Source organism: Dermacentor andersoni, chromosome 7, assembly GCF_023375885.2.
Source record: "Dermacentor andersoni chromosome 7, qqDerAnde1_hic_scaffold, whole genome shotgun sequence".
Taxonomy (NCBI): domain Eukaryota; kingdom Metazoa; phylum Arthropoda; class Arachnida; order Ixodida; family Ixodidae; genus Dermacentor; species Dermacentor andersoni.
In genome coordinates, this window is record NC_092820.1 from 179103421 (window position 1) to 179123382 (window position 19962).

Genomic DNA, 19962 nt, shown 5'->3' on the forward strand with positions numbered 1-19962 from the left:
CTTTGTTTTGGTGTCCCGCACTACATACAGGGGCAGCCACCTATTTGTTGACCTGTTGTCATCCCGCAGCAAATGTGAGATGAAAAAAAAATTTTTTTTCCGGGAAATTTAACTCGTGTAAGGATCGCACCCCTGAATTTGTGCCAATTTTTTTGAAAAGTGCGATCAATATGCGAGTAAATACGGCATTGCATGAAAACCACTGTGGAACTTTGCTGTAAAATGGAAGCCCCAGACCTTACGCCACACCTTAAGCCGGGTTGTCTGCCATTTAGTTCTGTTATCTCCTACGGAACCCCGCCCTCTCCCTTCCATGGTCACCCCATTATCCTCCTCTTTATGGATTGTCATTTTGCATTTAGTAGTTAGTGAAAACTGCATGTGGTGCTGGCAAAATGGTACTCTGATCATGATGGGCAGCAGAAGCTGATGATAAAGCTTTCACATGGTGGAGCAAATTGCGGTTTGTGCATGCGAATCGCGTATCACGCGGTCATACGTATGTCACCTGTGCCCACGATGCTTCCTCGGTCCACGCAAAGCGCTTCTCGATATGGCTTGGTCGCATTTGCTTCGTCGCCATTGCCCCTGTGAGGGCTGCTTCATCCGCACTGTCATACTCTGTCATGGTAATGTTAGCAGTGAAGTGGTCCAATTCATGTCACATGTCATGTGACTGATTCGTCCACGATCACGTTTGTTGAGTGAAAGCATCGCCGAAGGTGGAGTTGGGGGAAATGCGCAGGGAGCCGCTGGCCGAAAATACGACATGGGTGAGTCGGGCATTCGCTAACAGAAACATTTTGCAAGGATTCCAGCGTTGTTGTATGCAGTTATGTGCTTGTTTTTTTCTTTCCGGGCTGTTGTCACTGGAGATACCGGTTACACTCCGAAAAATACAGTAACAGTGTGGAGTATACATTTAGGTGTGATTACTATTCATTTGCTCAAGCCCATTTTCTTTTTTTCTCTTTGCTGCATCCAATCTCCTTGGCTGATGGCCACCGTCTCTCATTCTCTCAACTTTGCCTTCACCTTTTTACCACGCCCTCCTTACATGTGGGTCATTTGTTACATACCACCTCTTTAAAACACTTCTTGGCCTCTGATCACTGGTCCACTTCACATGAGCCCAATCACAACACAACCCATCAAAGCACTTCGTCTTTCACTTTGCATCCCATCACAGCACTTCATCGTCATTCAAAACTTCATTCTTGTTCGTTTATGCATCACCCAGTCACACCTCTGTGTAATTCCCACCCAGGCATTTATAGCAGTTGATGAAGTAATTACTATATGAATAATTTGAATAATTTACTGTATATAGTATATGTAGTATAGTATATATACTATATATACTATACTAGTATGTAGTATATATGTATAGTATAGTATACTATATATACTTTGAATAATTTTACTATATGAATAATTCTATATAAATGAACTAAAACCCTCCGCATTCTCCTCGTGTGATGCAGTTGGGGTGCCGGTGGGGGAGCGCTGCTTGTCAGACGAGTCCTGCATCAACCACAACCGAACTCACTGTGGAAGCCGGCACATCTGCGTCTGCCGCCGGGGATATTATGAACACGGTGGCCTCTGCAAAACCGGTACGTCTGCACTGTTCTCTGTACACACGCTCTGAAAAACGGCTACATACAGTCTGGCCGAACTGCCTTGAAAAGATGCTAAAAGATAAATGGTTGTTAAACTGCTTTGGTAAATTACAATTGTGCAATAAGCAAAACGGCCACCTTGGCTTGGGTAGCCAGATGCAGAAATGAAAGACAGGTGGTGATGCTGCCATGAAGTTCCAGCTTGCCGGGATGGCATCATTTTTGACAGTAGTTGCTGAAGTCTAGTTCATTGTTTAGTGGTAAAGAACCGCCTACAGTGCATTCTAAAGGAAGCAAAGGCTCAACCCAGCAGGTTTTGCGAACTTCTTTGGCGCCAAAATGGCCAGAATGTGAGAATGTACTTTTGAAATCTGACGTCACCCTAACATGCCAGTTTCAGCACAAAATTGAAGAAAGAGAAGTTTAGCCTTCATTTTTCGTACTTGTAATCGACCTGCCCCCCCCCCCCCCTTTTTTTTTTTCCAATGTCAATGAAAATGCGAGTGTTCAAAAGAAATTTAATAAACCAGTTTAAGCCTATGTAGTGTTGCGCTCGTGTCATATTCAGCCATGGCGGCCGCATTTTCGGTGGGGACGAAATGCGAAGACACCCATGTACTTATTTATTTATTTAGTACATACTGCAGACCACATTGTTGTCCTTGCAGGACGGGCAGACATTGAGTACAAGACATATACAAGATACGTTCGTATACATTCATAAAATATATAGACATTACAATGATATATTGCTCACAGAAACACTTAGTGAAAAAGATCAAAGCACAATACCTAAATCAATTCATGGTGCAAACAGAACAATGTAAAAAAAAAGGCAAAGGAGTTTGAGAGTCGAGGACTTGCCTTGCTCATTCAACAGCAAGAACACATTCTATGCAAAAGCATAAAAGACAATAAAAACTTACATAAAACACAGTCACATGTTGTAAGGGGCGGGCAGCGGATTCCATTCAGAAATAGTCCGGGGAAAGAAGAACTTATAGCTATCTGTCCTAGCATAGATCGGTGTCAGCGTATCCGTACAATGGTGTCGTGAATACCCAGTGGAGAGATGACTTACATATAGTGAAGGGTCCAGAGCCAATTTGTGATTAATTAGATTATGTAAAAAATCTAGCCTGTGTTTCTGTCTTCTTTGTTCAAGCGAATGAATGTCACTGGCCAACATCAACTTTGACGGCGAATCCGAACTGTTGAACTTGGAATAAATAAAATGAACAGATTTTCTCTGTATTCTCTCAAGTTTGTTAACATTGACTTTATTATAGGGATCCCATGCAATGCAAGCATATTCAAATTTTGGCCGGATATAGGTTAGGTAAGTGAGTAGCTTAACATTTGAGGGGGCATTTCTTAGTTTGTGTCGCAGATAGGTTAGCTTCCAAAAGGCAGAAGAACATGTGTTGTCAATGTGAAGGTTCCAAGAAAATTTATTAGTGAATGTTAGGCCAAGGTACTCTCAACTTGCTTTAATGAAACAGATCCCATTTGATACGAGTACTCCAGGGGATTCTTTTTATGCGTTATGCGAAGAGAGACAGTTTTATCTATGTTTGCAGCCATGCCCCATTGTTCGCACCACAAAAATATGTTATTCAAGCTAGATTTAAGTTCCATCTGATCATCCACGGACTTAATATTACGAAATACAACGCAGTCATCTGCAAACAGCCTTATTTGTGTTCATGGTTTGACGACGGTAACAATGTCATTAATATATAAAAGAAAGAGCAATGGACCCAGAACACTGCCCTTGGGAACACCTGAAGTGACTGGTAGATATACCGAGTTGTGATCGTCAACTGAAACATACTGTTGGCGATTATCCAGATAGTCTGTAATCCAGGTAATTATGATGTCCGGAAAATTAATGTTCCTTAATCTTAAAATTAGCTTTTTGTGAATTACCCTATCGAATGCTTTACTGAAGTCCAAAAACACTGCAACAATTTGATCGTTGGCATCCAAAGCTTTGGCAATTGAATCAATTATTGTTACTAATTGTGTGGTAGTGGAACAACCTTTTCTGAACCATGTTGAGCACTTGGTAGTATGGAGTGTTCATCTAAAAATTCATTAATGCGAGTTGCAATTATGTGCTCGAAAAGTTTGCAGCAAGATGACATTAATGATATGGGGCGGTAATTCTCTAGCAATAATCGATCGCCTTTCTTAAAAGACCGCAACAACTCGAGCTGTCTTCTAATCTTCAGGCACTTTCGCGTATAACAAAGATGCTCTGAATAATACAACTAAGAACTTGGCAACAGTTTCGGTGTATCGCCTAAAAACACATTCGGGAGGTTGTCAGGGCCAGAAGTTGGTTTTGGTTTTTAAATTGAGTAACATAGACACAATGCCATGGTAAGATATAAAGTTCTCCTCGTGCTCTTCAAACACTGCAGAACTCAAAGATGGGCCTGATTGTGCTTGGGAGAATGCACTATGAAAATAAGTGTTAAAATGTTGTCCAATGGCATTCAAGTTGTTAAGAATGATTCCATTAACTGCAGTTTCCGTAATAGTCTTTTTGCTATTGCCAAGGTATCCCCAAAACTTATCTGGTGCATTTTTTATAAAGTTGGGCAATGTTGTGGAAAAGTAACTTTTTGAATCGCGCCCGTGCATGAGTTTTTTTTTTTGGAGTTCCGTGATAACGACCATGCATGGATGCTTCTTTTTTTATTCGTTTGATTTTGCGCTTTAGTTGTACTATTCCACGTGTCATCCAAGGCGTACTTTTATTGACTTTCTTAGTTTTAGTGGGTATGAATATATCTATGCAATGCCTGCACATTGTAGTAAACGTGGTCCAAAGTGTAGGCACATCACTACCACTATCTGCAAAGCACGCAAGACAAGTTTTCATGTAGTCAACTATGCTGGCGTCATCTGCTCTGGTGTAATATTCAAAAGATTGGGTATTGGCAGTTTTAGGAACAGTAGTTTTGACAATGGGCGAGGAAAGTGCAATAAGGTAATGGTCAGATAAGCCATCTTCGATTGACACGGTATGCTCGGAAAAGTTTCGGTTTGAAAAAACAACATCTAATATAGAACATGATGACCCTTGCACACGCGTGGGTTCATTAACCACTTGAATAAGATCATGTGCTAGCATAATGTCAAAAATAATGTTAGCATTTGCATCAGCCTTATTGTTTACTTGGAGGAGCTCCCAATTGACACCAGGCAAGTTAAGATCGCCGATCAGAAAAATGTTCTTATTTTGGTAGAGAGACATGTGCTCTTTAAGTTTATTCAAGTAATCTGGTGTAGCATCAGGTGGTCTATAAAATGCGAACAGCACAAAGCATTGATCCCAGCACGATAACCTGACGCACAGGTACTCTAGTTCAGGAGTGTCACCGATAAGTGTGGCTCCGATTTGATCTTTAACTAGAACGGCTATATACCTCCGCCTCTGCGCAATCTATCCTTACGAAATACTTTGTAATGGGGTGGAAAAACAAGTTCATTTGTTATATCGCTGTGTAACCAGGTTTCCGTTATGACTGCGATGGGCAGATCGTGTTGTAGCAAATGAATTTCTAGGGTATCTGTCTTGTTACTGTTACACAGACGTTTATCCTTGGCTGAAACTGAATTTCTGTGGATGGCAGGTTCAAATATTTCTAAACATTAAAGTTCTGAAACATTGTCTGGATCATCGGCAACTCTTGTGCCTATTTCTGCGCTTGCACGTGACGGCGGATCGTTGGGCGGTATGGTTTTTCTGCGTCGTTTTTTTTTTTCTACAGGAATTTACATTTAGGTGAGCCTTAAAGAACCCCAGGTGGTCCAAATTTCTGGAGTCCCCACTACGGTGTGCCTCATGATCAGAAAGTGGGTGTGGCACGTAAAACACCGCAATTACATATTTTTCAGTGTTGCATTGATGTTCCAGCCATGTCTGGTTGTTTTCATCATTTTCTTGTTTGAAACTCGTCAGGGAGACGAACCTCATTGAAGACTACAGGGGGCATAGAGAAGGTATAGTTACTTATATGCCTGACTGCACTGTGTCTGGGCTATTAATAACAACACTGCAGGAAATCAGGCGTTACTGTTGTGAAGCCAGCTACCATAAAATTCTGAGAGATAGCCCACCTAAAATCGAGAGAAAATTGAGGGAAAATGTGAGGTGGTATAACTTTCAGTGTGCAATGAAAAAAAGTTGAAAAATGTGTAGCAGCCAAAGAATGAACATGCATTTATTAGCACTGAATTAATTCATCATCAAAACCGTCGAACAAACAGTTGTCACTTTAAAACAAAAGGTCGACAGCCTCCTGAATGAAAAGTTAGAGGGAATAGACAGGTCAGTTCAGTTGCTGTCAGATCACTTCGATAAAATTCAGGAACACTTGAGCGGGCAAGAGAGGGAAATAAAAAACATTAAATGCAATATCGACAAACTTGAGAAGGAGGATCCAGCTAAGGGTCTCACCCAGCTTCAAATGGATTTTGATGACCTCAAATGGCGCAGCCGATGTCTGAATGTTGAAATACATGGAATTCCTGAGACTGCGGGTGAAAATATCTTAAACAAGGTAAATGATCTTGCGAAAACCTTGGATTTGATGGAACTTGCTCCTGCTGGTATTTCCGCTATTCACAGGATGGCATCAAGGCCAAATAGAGAGCGTGGAGTGATCCTTCGCTTTATCCACCAGGACCTTGGAGATACGTGGTTTGAAAAAAGAAAATCCTTGATGCAGAAACAAGATCATGTTTATGTGACTGAGAATGTGACCAAGCGTTCCCGGGCCCTCTTAGTAGCAGCGAAAACCTGGGCTAGGAGAGTTGGCTATGACTTTGCATGGCATTCCAATGGGAAGGTCTTGGTGCGTAGGAAGAGTGGAGAACGTGCGCAGGTCATCAGGTGTGAGGATGGCTTGTCAGCGTTGAGCAATTGATGTATTTGTCTTGAACTGCTCCCTAGTTTTTTTTTTTTTTTTTTCTGCTCTGTAAAATGGATGACCTCGGACATACAGTCGCTGACTGATTTTCCGGGCTCCAAAAATTCGGACATGCTCGATTATTCGGTCTACTTCGCGGCACCGCCATTCTCCCCATAGACCATAATGTATAACAACTGCCGAAAGTTCGGACACCTTGCAACCTCTCGTCAGATTTTAAGGACACTCCTTGAGCCAACTCGATCGAGAGCACCATGCACCGACTCTGACCGGTGCATGGTTCGACTTGCTCAACACCATTTTTGTTTTGAACGGAGCCTCCTTGCTGCCCCACCAAGTGGCGCTCCTGCGAATCCCCGCTCATCATCATCGTTTCTGCCTGGTTCGATAGAGTGGCTCTACAGCAGTTCCGGTTTCAGCTTAGTAAGCCTTGTCAAGACAATCCAGCAGCTGATCTGTTTTTGAGCGCACGACGACACTGTGAGTTGGCCACGTTTTTTGTTTGTGCGACTGGCGTTGGCATGGTGGTGTTTGCTTTGTGTGCTGTGTCGTGGTTCCGGTGATCCAACGCGGCATACGGAAACATCGCGCCAAGTGTCTAATGGCGCCGACAGTGCTCGCACAGACTGCGCTGGGGAATGCCCGCAAACGGGCGCCGGGAGGCCTAAGATTTGTCGCCTTCCGATGTGCTCCCTACTGACGTGAAAAATGTTCTGCCAAGACATGCGCAGGGGTTGCATTGCGATTCCGGACACCGTCTCATTTGACAGTTTCACAGGTGCTGACACTGCTGTACTGACATGTGCAAAACTCAACAACGGCGAGATCATTCGTCAGCTTTCTGCTGCACCGCTGGACGATGACACCGAGTCGGAAGATGACGCACCATGTGCTACGCTGCCGACACGCGGAGCGTGTACAAGCGGTGACTGTGCTTTCAGCCGTCTATAGTGGCCGTACGACCCTCTCCGAGATTCACGCTTGATTGCGCGTAAACGGAACAGCGTGCAACGGCGCATTCACAATTTCTTCAAGCCTACTGCCGAGCCCGAATAAGTGCGTGGAAATAAAGGATTTCATTTTTTTTTTTCTTAATCTGCTTTTTCGACACCTGTTTATTCGGACATTTCCGCAGTCCCCGTGAGGTCCGAATAAGCGGTCGGCGAGTGTATCACCCTTCGTGAGTTAGTGAAGCGGGAGTTAGGGAGCTGTATCACATACAAGCATTTACTTTGTGCTCAAAACGAGCAGATGTTTTATGGAATAAAATAAACTCTTTCATGGGCCGCAATCCGAGAACAGAACAAATTAAGGAGGTGCTCCATGATGGAAACTTGGTCAGTGGAGAGGCTATGGGCAATGTACTTAATGATTACTTTGTTTACAGAGACTTTAAAGACAGATCACCCGCTGCTTGCCGAACTCTGGGTCCAGAAACTACACATTTTTCTTGGCAGGTACTACTGAACCAGAAGTCCGCACAGTATTCCCTGGCTTAAAGAACAGTCGCAGCTGCGACGCCGATGGCATGCAAATAAAACCAGTGAAATATGTTATTGATCAGATCAGTCCAGTACTAACACACATATTCAATCTCTTTTGTTTTTCTCGTTTACTCAATCTCTGTGTTTCAACAGGGGTTTTTCCTTCGAAAATGCAAAGGCACTTGTAATAGCTCTCTACAAAAAGGGGAACAAGCATGATGTTGCAAATTATCGACCGGTATCTATTCTACCCATATGTTCTAAAGGTTTCGAAAAAATTATTTTTAGTCGTTTATCCTGTTTTTGCACCAAATATGTCCTGACAAAATCACAATATGGCTTCCAGAAACATAAGCATACAGAACTCGCCCTACTGGATCAAAAAGAATATATCCTTCTTAAAACTTTTTGTGTGCAAACAAACAGGGACGAATAATAGAAGAAACACAAGGACGAGCGCTTTCTAACAACTGGTTTTATTTTTGAAGAACCACCTGCTTAAATACCCACAGATCTGCGCGATCTAGTCAACAGAGCACGCCTATAGCGCATATAATACACACAGATCTGCACGATCAAGTCAAGAGAGCACGTCTATAGTACATATAACACTTGTGATAAAAAGACGTGGACCGAAGCCACCCGGTCAACATAAAAACAGCAAGGTGCATGAAACAACCACTTACGATAGAATGCGTTAAAGATGTGATGATAGAAATTAATTTTCTTTATCCAACGATGAAACAGAAGGATGGCTGATGCATTTTTCTTTTTGTTTTTCAATCCAGTGTGCTTCCACAATTTCCCTCGCGGTTTGATTCCTATGCCTATACAAAATGTTGGTGCTACTAAGACAAGGTGAGCAATCATGGTCTTGGCGATGCATTGCCAAATACGTACTAAGGCGATCTTTCAGACTGGACAAGTGTTCCCTTAACCTCGTGTTAATGCATCTCACAGTCTGCCCTACGTACACATGACCACACATCATAGGGATTTGGTAAACAATGTTCTTCGCGCAATCAACAAATTGGTTCTTGCGCAGATGTTTAACACTACATTCTTTCTTTACATCATCCTTTCTTTTGAACTTATTTTTAACCTTAGAGCACACACTACCTATTTTGGTTTTTGCCGAAAATACTACTTTTACTGCGTAACTACCAGCCACCTTTTTAAGTCTGTGTGAAAGGCCGTGCACACACGGAATCACTGAAATCTTGGAAGCTACATCCTTCTGCTTTTGATTCTTTTTGCATTGTCCTTTATCCTGTTTTTTTTTTTCATTAGTCTAGCGCACGACGCCAGCATCACAGCGAGCGGGTACCCAGCCTTTCTCAACCTATCAACTTGCTCAAAAAATGCAATCTTTACAGTGTGGTGACATGAATTCAACAACACTGACCGGAAACACGAGATGACTATGCCATTCTTCACAAACCTGGAATGGTTTGAGGCATAGTTCATTAGCGGTTTTCCAGCTCGGGGTGAGAATTACCTACAACATATATCCTACAACAGTTTGAACAAAAAAATAAAGTGGTAGGAATTTTAGTGGATTTCACACAAGCATTTGACTACACTCATGATGGCATCTTATTTGAAAAATTAAACCATTACGGCATTCGCTGGCTCCCACTCGTACTTAAAAGCTATCTGGTGCATAGATGTCAATTTGTTTCTATAAATGATTTAGTAGCAGATAAGAAGATAATTTCATGTGTACCACAGGGGAGCATTCTTGGTCCTTTATTGTTCGCTTTATATATTAGTGACATAGTCCACATCTACCCACAAGTTAAGTTTATTATTTATGTATGCGGATGACATGAGTATAGTTGTCGCCTCAGCATCAGATGTTATTCTTTCTAGTAAAGCTAATGACGTCTTACAGAAGTTAGACAACTGGACAAGTAACAATAAGTTAAAAATAAATGCAACTAAAACAAAAACCGCAGTTTTCCATTTGAAAGGTCAACAAGTGATTTTCCAGGATAACCTTGTATTTAGAGGCTCAGATATAGAAATAGTGAAATCAATGAAACTACTTGGGGTACATTTCTCCAGTTCTTTGCAATGGGATGACCACGTCAATAATTTTCAAATAAAATTAAGCCGAATAACTGGAATATTAAGCCGTATCCGGTACCTTATCCCCAACTCGGTGATGTTATTATATACAAATCGCTGTTTAGTTCTTAACTACTTCTATTTGGTTTGGGGAACAACTACAGAAACAAAACAAACAAAAAATATAGGATAATCAAAGTAAATGACCTATATCCATACAGACTACTATGAGAGTACTGCATATCATATTGACCGCAAATAAAGACGGGGAGAGAGGGAGAGAACTCTGTCCCCGTCTTTATTTGCGGTCAATATGATATGCAGTAAATACCAACTAGGCCAAAGTGAAGTTCTTCTGAAGCATATGAGAGTACTGTCTTAGCTGCAAACGCTCAAACTTCTTGTTTATGGAGATGGCAAATCTTTGCTTAAAGGAAAAGGCCTGTGAAAAAGAAATACAAAAATGTGGAATGTTTCTTACTTTTGTACTAATTATGGCTTTCAGATGCTTCGATGTACTCTTCCGCGAATTCTAAATCATTACACTAGTAAAGGTATAGATGTGTCTCATTTAGGTGTCGCAGAATTAGCGGCTCTTTTTCTTGTTGTATAAACTATGTAGCAATTTATTTAAGTACAGAAAATTGCAGCAGTTTTCTTTGTTGTATAAGTTATGTATAAACTATGTTTTCAGTTTTCCTATATGGCTTAATCTTTACGTAAAACAATGTGTCACTTTAAAAAAAGTGCTGTGATATTGTGATGTCCTTCAGCTGCTGCCATTGTTCACAAAGGGGTTGGAGGATCCCTCAAGCCGTCATTTGAATGGCTTTGCCCTCCGCCTCCGGTTACATTGTTCTGTGATGAAGCAAATAAATAAATAAATGAATCCTTGCGCAAGGCGTTCGACGTAATTGGTAGGGCAAACGAAGAGGGGACTGCCGAAGCAAGCCGCTCACGAAGCTCTCCGTCTTCTGATTCATAGTTAAGAAATCTTAGAGACGATAAGGTACAAATGCGAGGGCTTGAGCACAGTAGTGACACTATCCGGCGAAGTATGCTGCTAGGCCTAACTTGTACGCCGCAAGCACAGTACCAGCAAAACGCAGAACGGAAACAAGAGAAAGAAAGTGAGAATATCACGAAAATCTAAAATCGCAATAGTGAGAGCGGTAAATATTTTCTGTCTGTAAATTGCAAAAATAAAAAGTGTTTGTGTGCATGCTATTGCAATTTAAAAAATCGCGCCTAGTACGCTGAGGGCACACAACTTCAGAGGGATCCGGCCGGTCGGCTCTTTGAGGATTATGAAGGCCCAAAATGGTATTGTCAGGCGTGGGTTATCTTTCGGGGTTGGGCCATCTCTCGGAATTTTATGGTATGTTATCATGAGCAGTACGAGGTCAGTCTTGAAAGTTCACAAAATTTGTAAATAAATAAATTGTTTGCATTTACCTATAGACTAATTTAGGTTTGTCGTCTTCGAAAATGTCCCCTTCTGAGTTGGTGTACTCAATCCAGTGTTTGTGCCATGAAAGGAGCGCTTCCTGGAATGCTGTGCAGCTTAGCTAGCAAATTTTCTTTGATAGAATCAATGGATTGAAAATGCCGTCCTTTCAGAGTGGACTTCAGTTCAGAGAACAAAACAAAACTATTTTGGGGCTAAGTTTGAATATGGAGTTTGGGGAAGCATTGGCCTCAAGTACTAGGCCAGAAACTCTCTAATGATCAGTATTGTGTGGGCAGATGCATTATCATAATTGCGCACCCAGCCCTATTTTTAACCAGCATTTGGCCTTTTCTTCCTCACTGCTTCTTGAAATCATTTCAAAATTTCCAGATATTATTTCTTATATGGTCAATTACAATTGTGCAATAAGCAAAACGGCCTCCTGGCTATGGATAGCCAGATGCAAAAATGAGACAGGTGGGGATGCTTCTCAATACTAAAAAATTGTGAGCCAGACCTTCACATTGGACCGAAGTCATCGCACCTTCTTGGGTCACAGTGAACACCATAGTTGTAACGCCACCCACCGGGGTTGCTTAGTGGCTATGGTGTTGAGCTGCTGAGCACGAGGTCGCGGGATCGGATCCCGACCACGGTGGCCAAATTTCGATGGGGGCGAAATGCAAAAACACCCATGTACTTAGAATTACGTGCATGTTAAAGAACCCCAGGTGGTCCAAATTACCGGAGTCCCCCGCTATGGCTTGCCTCATAATCAAATCATGGTTTTGGCGCACAAAACCCCATAATTTAATTTAACAGTTGTAACACCATGTCTCAACCTGAGCGATGACACTTTTTGTGAATTTTTCATCATCAGGCGTTGCTCGTTTCAGAACCTCTTCACTCACTTTCACTTGTCTGACAAAAGCTGCTGCACAAATTTTGCTGCAGGGCTGAGCATTCCTTTCTTGTCAGCGAAAATTTCATGGTACACAGTATTTCTTTTTTCTTCAGCTATATACCTTTATACCTAGCTATATACACCAACCTTTTCAGCTATAGCCCAAACTGTCGGGCAATGGTAGGAATTAATCAGTTCATTCACTTTCTCCACAGTGGAATGAGTTCTTAAAATGGATGGTCTTCCTAAATGGTCATCATTTCAACCCAAGTGCAGCCTTCTTTAAGCCATTTGCACCACTTGTGCATTGCAGTTTTCCTAATGCTTGAACTCTCAGAAGCTGTTCATAGCACCTGATGTGTCTCCACAAAACGTTTTAGAAGTTTCACGCAGAATTTTACCGTTTCATCAAATACTTCACCGACGTTGCTTGGCCTTTGGCAGATCTTCTAAACAAGAACACTGCATTCTCATGGGGCCCAGAGCAGCCTCATGCGTTCGCCGCTCTCATCGGGTTTCTGACCACCTCTCCCATACTTGCCCACTTTGATCCATCTGCACCGATCGAAGTCCACACTGACGCAAGCGGCCTTGGCATCGGCGCTGTTCTCGCCCAACAACAGAGTGGTACCGAGTATGTGATAACTTATGCCAGCCGCCTGCTGTCAGCTGCTGAGAGAAATTACTCCATCACCAAGCGGGAGTGATTGGCTTTAGTTTGGGCTGCAGCCAAGTTCCAGCCATATTTGTACAGCCGCACGTTTTCGGTGATCACAAACCACCATGCCCTCTGCTGGCTGTCTTCCCTCTGGGATCCGACAGGACGGCTTGGTCGCTGGGCTTTGCGGCTCCAGGAATTTTCATTTATTGTCAATCACAAGTCTGAACATCAGAGCGCCACACTGGCCTACGTGACATTCGCGTATAACTCATCCCAACATGGGACCGCAGGATATTCACCCTTTTATCTTTTGTATGATTGGGACCCCACATTGCCGTTAGACACCATCCTCCCTTCTGTGCTACGTGTTGCAACTCAGCATGCTCGTGAAGTCATCAATCGCGCTCACATGGTGCGTCAAGTTGCCCGATCTCGTTTATTAGCCTCGCAGTATATACAAAAAGAGCGTCATGACTGGTGCCATCGCTATGTTAAGTTCGCACCACGTGCTTGAGTGCTCCTTTGGGGTCACCGTGTCGTCGAGTCGGCCTCTCCCAGAAGCTTCTCTCTCACTACACTGAGCCTTATGGAGACCTACGTCAAGCTAACTTCAATTACAAGATTTCGCCATTACAGTTTGATCCATGCTCATGTCCGACGCTTGCTGACATCGTGCACGTTACGTGGCTGAAACCATACTTTGCTCGCAATTCTTCGCCTCCCATGTGCCGAGATGGTGCTTGAGCACCCGGGGGTCCTGTTACGGAAGTATGAAAGAAGAGAAATGAAGAAGATCGCAAGATGCTGGCTGCTGCCTGTTGTTGCTGGTCAGCCATCTTAATTACACTGACTCTGCTTGTGTATGTATGGTAAATACAGTCTGTCTATACTCCCAGCATCCCTGTAACAATACTAGAACAAACATATATGGCAGCACCACCGTGATTACTCGTCAGTCTGTTGCAATATTCCAATTTACAGTTAGGGAAGCAATACAAATTTTTGTCGTCGTCAGATAACCAAGTTTCAGTAATGCCAATTAGTGAAAATGCACTGGTTAGCAATGCGAAGAAATTATCAATTGTGTTGAACGGTTTACGAAGACTCCTAGTGTTGAAAATGAATGATAGAATGAAGTCTGCTTAAGAAAGAATTCTCTTGATTGGGTTTCAGTAGAGAAGCCATACTTGTTATGTCATTTAGTGAAACAATGATCTTTAGTCTATTTTGGTTAGATCAGATTCGTCTCGAATGCGCAGAACTTTGCTATTAGTAGTCCTCCAAGCCTTAATTTGGCAGTCATCCGTCCAAAGGAACATCCAGTGTTTTTTTTTTTTTTTTTTCTTCAAAGTTAAAGCTTTGGAAAAGAGAGCCTTGTTAAATGGGGTGAGAAGTCCATTTACAAACACAGGAGCGTTGAAAGAGCTGGAGAATCTAATATCGCTTGTGGGAGATATGGGGGGGTTCTCCTCCGTACTCTTGGGACAAAGGAACGACAACACAGTAGTGGAAACAATCACAAGGGCATTTATTGCACCTTTCATAGATCAATGCCTGCTAGCCGAGTTGCTATCCCCAAAACATGCCGATGGGCGTGCGACAAATCTAGAAGTCCGACTTACCGCGACCGCATTGCGAGCGAATATATTCGCCCCATGCTGGATCCCAACGCCTGGTCGTTCGCGTGTACAGTCACGCGAATGGTGGCACGTTCGAAGGCGGCCACGCGAGACGGTCTCGCAGAAGCATGGTCGGCGCACGCGCGGGCGGCACGTCCGCTCCCGCTCGCTTCCCGAACCCAAAGAGGCCAAGCGCCTTCCCTTTCGGCGCCCAAGTAACCCCGCAGCAGCGCGACACTCGCGCCATCTCCCGCACTGCGCCTCAACCACTCCGACCGCCGCGGGCGAAGCCGCCCTGCAGGAGACGAGCTATGCGGAAAAACTAGATCTCAGGGGAGGCGTGAGAGTCACGCATCCCCACATCCCCCCAACCTTAAATCACTACATATTCCGGCGAAACATTTCACACAGTCTAACATCAACACGTGCTTCGCGAACAAGGTGGTACATGCAACAGTGGCCGCGCCGGGGAAATGTCCACACGCTGTCCATAACATGCGAGCCGACTGTCCTTGGGGTACACCGCTGGCGTCCGCCGGTCACAGCAGCAGCTTTGCGACTCGACGGCACGATCCCAGGCCAGGACTCCGGAGACGACGACGCAGTAGTCGGTACGAGCAAGCGTCGCTCGCGCCGACGCGCCCTGCTGGCAAGAGCCGCCGTAGCTGTCGGTGACCGCTGGCTCCTTTGTCCGCCGCCGAGGGTGGTGAGCTGGATGCAGGAGGCTGCCGAAGTAACTGGCCACAGCATCACCATCGCCCGGGGTGACTCGATCGTAGTCCGGGGCAGCATCGCAGACGATGTGCAGGTGACAGCAAGCCAGGGGTGACTCCAATCACGCTGCGTACACTCAAAACACTCGGCAAACACTAAAGTAGTGCAAGGGAGAGGAATTCCGCATGCGCATCGCCCACGTGGTACGATGTTCAACTCGGCTAGCAAAAGATCGGGCAGCTACTCAGATGCTAAGTTCACGTGAACGAAGCTCGCTTTCTTGAGTCGAACGAGTAATTTCAATTCGTGCGAGGCTAACTAGAATGAGGGAAGCAAATTGCAACACCTCAACGCCACGGTCCACCAGGTTGTGTCCCTCCACGTGCGACAGGCAGCTTCGTAAAGCCTTAGGCCTAAAGCGTCGCTACCCTGACAACAACCGGCATCCAAAAACAACACCCAAAATGAGCGCAAAACAGGCAGCCGCGAGGAGACGTCAGCTCTGTGAGGTGGTCCTACTCCGCTCGGTGCACACAGCATCCGAGTTGACGGCGCCCACCGTCCCAGACGGTGTCGGAGCGCCCGGTGCCAGGCTGCAATACCAGTCAGCTCGTAGTGGCTCCCGTGGCCCGCGGCCACCCGGCTCCCTGAGCCGCGACTTCATCCGAGTCAAAGAGATAGAAGAAGCTATTTACATAAGAAATTCGGACCACCCACGAGGCTTCCGTACTCACTCGCTTCAGGCTTGCCACTGCTCTGCGGGCGCTCATCCTCGCTCTCCCAGGATGCAGACCACGTGGCTCTCGTACCGACGAATGTCATTAAAAAAAACACTTGCGAAAAGGCTTAGCATGTTGACATGTTAACACACTACAGCCACCGCCGCCACGCTCAAGAAAGCACGCCGCCGACGCTAGCGATCAAAATCCACGCTAGGCCTACGCTTCGGTTCAAACAAAGGTCTTGAACGAAGCAACACTTAAAATTATCGTCCGATGCCCCAAGAGGTCCACGTTGGGCAGCCAGATGTGGGAGATATGGGGGGGTTCTCCGTACTCTTGGGACAAAGGAACGACAACGCAGTAGTGCAAACAATCACAAGGGCATTTATTGCACCTTTCATAGATGAATGCCTGCTAGCCGAGTTGCTATCCCCAAAACATGCCGATGGGCGCGCGACAAATCTAGAAGTCCGACTTACCGCGACCGCATTGCGAGCGAATATATTCGCCCCATGCTGGATCCCAACGCCTGGTCGTTCGCGTGTACAGTCACGCGAATGGTGGCACGTTCGAAGGCGGCCACGCGAGACGGTCTCGCAGAAGCATGGTCGGCGCACGCGCGGGCGGCACGTCCGCTCCCGCTCGCTTCCCGAACCCAAAGAGGCCAAGCGCCTTCCCTTTCGGCGCCCAAGTAACCCCGCAGCAGCGCGACACTCGCGCCATCTCCCGCACTGCGCCTCAACCACTCCGACCACCGCGGGTGAAGCCGCCCTGCAGGAGACGAGCTATGCGGAAAAACTAGATCTCAGGGGAGGCGTGAGAGTCACGCATCCCCACATGCTAACCCCCGAATGCAGAGATCTAACTTGGGTCGGGCTTGGACTTGACGAAGTCGGCCCGAAGCAAGAGGCGGACTTCAAAACGTCCAAGTCGGCTTTCGCGTTTCATAGACGCTCGAGCTGACTTGCTTCGTCAAGTCAAGACTGTGCTTCAATGCAAAAGGAGGTTGCTCGTCTGTGTTCGAGGTTAACAATAAATTTATTAGCGTAAGGCACGTTGTACAGCAAAAAAGTATGTATCTTTCCAAATTTCTACCAGGGCATAAGTGCTGAAGTATAGTTTGCGTAAATTTATTCCATCTGGCTACGTCCGCCGCTGCGATGGGCAGTGTTGCTTGCGGAAAGCGCGTGTTTCCGGCGGGTTTAAGTGGTCTTCAAGTTTCGGTGTTTTGGGCGCGCTTTTTGAGTTGCAGGTTTCGCCATTTTCTTAAGTCGCTGCTACACTTTTAGGCGACAGTGTATTTGAGCGCAAATCAATTTTATGGTCACATTTATTTTGGTTTTAGCTTATATTTAACTCAGAGGTCTTGTTGCGTGTTTGTATAACTGGCCGTGGAGAAGCAAACGAAATGGTTGGTTCGTATGGTGGTCTTTGAACGGCTTTTGTTCTCGATTGCCGCAAGGCGTTCATGCGCCGTCTGGGCCGGCAACCGTATACAAGAGGCCGAGACGAGGCATACGGTCGGTTTCTGAGGGAGCTCGCGCGTCCCTTTTCGCCTATAGGCATTCCAGTAGGAAGGCGACGGCCCTTGTTCTGCTCGGGCTACGTGACCCTTTGAAGAAAAAGCCAAACTATTCGAACGCACTAGGCCGGAGTCACAAACAAGAAAAAAACTGCAACATGTGCTGCGAACGAAGAGTACCGAGCGCCGTAGAGTCCCCTGCCCGGACCCATATGGGTGACAACACCCGATAAAAAACAAAATAAATAAATAAAATGACACGTGCAAACGATTTGTCTACTTCGCATGGAGGGTTTGTCGAGAACAACGAGATGGAGAGTGTGGCACAGTCGTGGACATCGCAAATTGGCAGCGCGTGTAGACGACACGCGCTCGGAAACTGTTGTGGGGCTCGCGCGACGGCCGCGCGCCGCATTTGGTGCGAAATTACTGTTCTGTCAACAGGCTTTGACGCTGAAATGTCGCACTCACATACGCTCTCCTCCCAAGAGAATGCACCGCAACGCAAGACGGCACCCCGTTTTACAGAAGACGAAAAGAGCCTGCTGACGACACTCGTGAACGACTACAAGCATATTGTGAAATGCAAGAAAACTGATGTCGCGTCGTTGACCAAGAAGAATCAGACGCAGAAAGAAATAGCAAAACATTATAATGCCAACCACGGGATTACGCGACGCGATCACCTGCAACTGAAGAAATGCTGGGCCAACCTGAAGCAAAAGCGGAAAGAGGAAGCTGCGAAAGAAAAGGGAAAGCACCACAAAACTGGTAAGCGCACATGTTCTGCATGTCTGGCTTATTTTGGGCCACTTTTTATTATGTTAATGCCCATGTTTCGTATTCGGTGGATGAGTGCGTGACAGTTCGGAATGCTGAGCGTAAATATGGTCGTGAGCGCTAATAACTGGTGATGGTACGTGTAGTCACAGGAGATGAGAAACTACACTCGCAATCAATCTTTCCGCGACTGCGGGAAGCGCACCAGCATCGGGCGCAGGTGCTTCGCGATGAGCAGAGTCACCTTTCCAACTGCGCGGCACACTGTTGACTGAGGAATGCGGACCAGACCTCCGGTGACTGTTTGAAACGTGCCAGCGCCGTAAAACATCACAGCCATCAGCAACTGCAGCATGGGAGGCACACAGGCAGTCCTCTGTTGTCCCCGCTTACCCGAATAGGAAACATAGCGAGAAGTCGCACGGCGTTCTTCGTGAATCTGTAGCGACCGAGGAATTGTTCGTCGTCGTACAGCTCCATCGGATTCCCTCGGTCACGTAGGGTGGGTCGCGGAATTTTCGGCAAGGGCTGCGCCTCTGAAAATGCTGTATCCATGGCGTGGAAAGCAAACTCGAAAGCAGCTAACCTCCGCACGACGTCCGTTCGGGAGGTTGCCATGTTGGAATAACACACGAAGTCAGTTTCAAGCTAGCCCGGGAGCAGACTTGAAACTTGAGCGGACTTCGACGCAGCCAAGTCGTTCGCAAGTCGTCCGCAAGATCAAGCACGATTTACGACGCGCGGCGAAGCTGTCTTGAGACTGCCAGAAGTCAAGTTCGAGCCAAGTTAGATCTCTGCATTCGGGGGTAAGACAGAGTTTGGCTTTACACGCTTGCTAACAAAGTCAGCTATCTTAGTTCTAGAACAGAAACGAGCGATCATATTTTTCTTGTCATTAGATCCAGTGGGTACACACTAGGCGATCGCTAGGCGATACGGGACAGCCAATTCTGTCCCCTACCATTTTTGTAATTGCAACACAGTCCTCTCCTTGGCAACCAGGAACACCCTTGATTTCGACATTTCCAAGGCGAGAGTAAATTTCATGCTCCTCAACCTTGTGAGTCAATGACTGGTTCTGAGATTTCAGCTGTGTGTTCTCAATGATTAGCGTAGCATTTTGGCTATGTAGTTCTTCTACAAGTCCGTTCAAATGCTCAGCACTTGTATTCAAGGAATCAACTTCTTTTTCAGCTCAACAATCCCAATCCCACACTCCTTCATTCTCAGCAAGTTCTTACCAAAGACAAGTTCATGCATGTTTTTGGCCATGTTGTTAAATCTTTTCTTCCGCAGTTTTTTAGCGCCATAGTGTTAAGAAGCCCGTGTCGCAGAAAATCCGGCGGCAGATGTTGCATCGGCAAAACGTTTTTCGAACCACATATACCCAAGCCTTCCATATGATGCAAGGAATTGACTGAACTAATTGAATTTCTCAAGCTAAAATACGTAGAAAAATCGTAAGCTATGA

The 19962-nt window shown here is 45.3% G+C and overlaps 1 protein-coding gene across 2 annotated transcripts in view; it reads left to right on the forward strand.

The window, feature by feature from the left end:
• LOC126533189 (uncharacterized) overlaps window positions 1-19962 on the forward strand; it is a 112835-nt gene that overhangs the window by 24760 nt on the left and 68113 nt on the right. For both annotated transcript variants that reach the window (XM_050180461.2, XM_055071633.2), the window contains one exon: window positions 1485-1616. In XM_050180461.2, the coding sequence (XP_050036418.1) occupies window positions 1485-1616 (132 nt within the window). The remainder of the gene's footprint in view (window positions 1-1484; window positions 1617-19962) is intronic.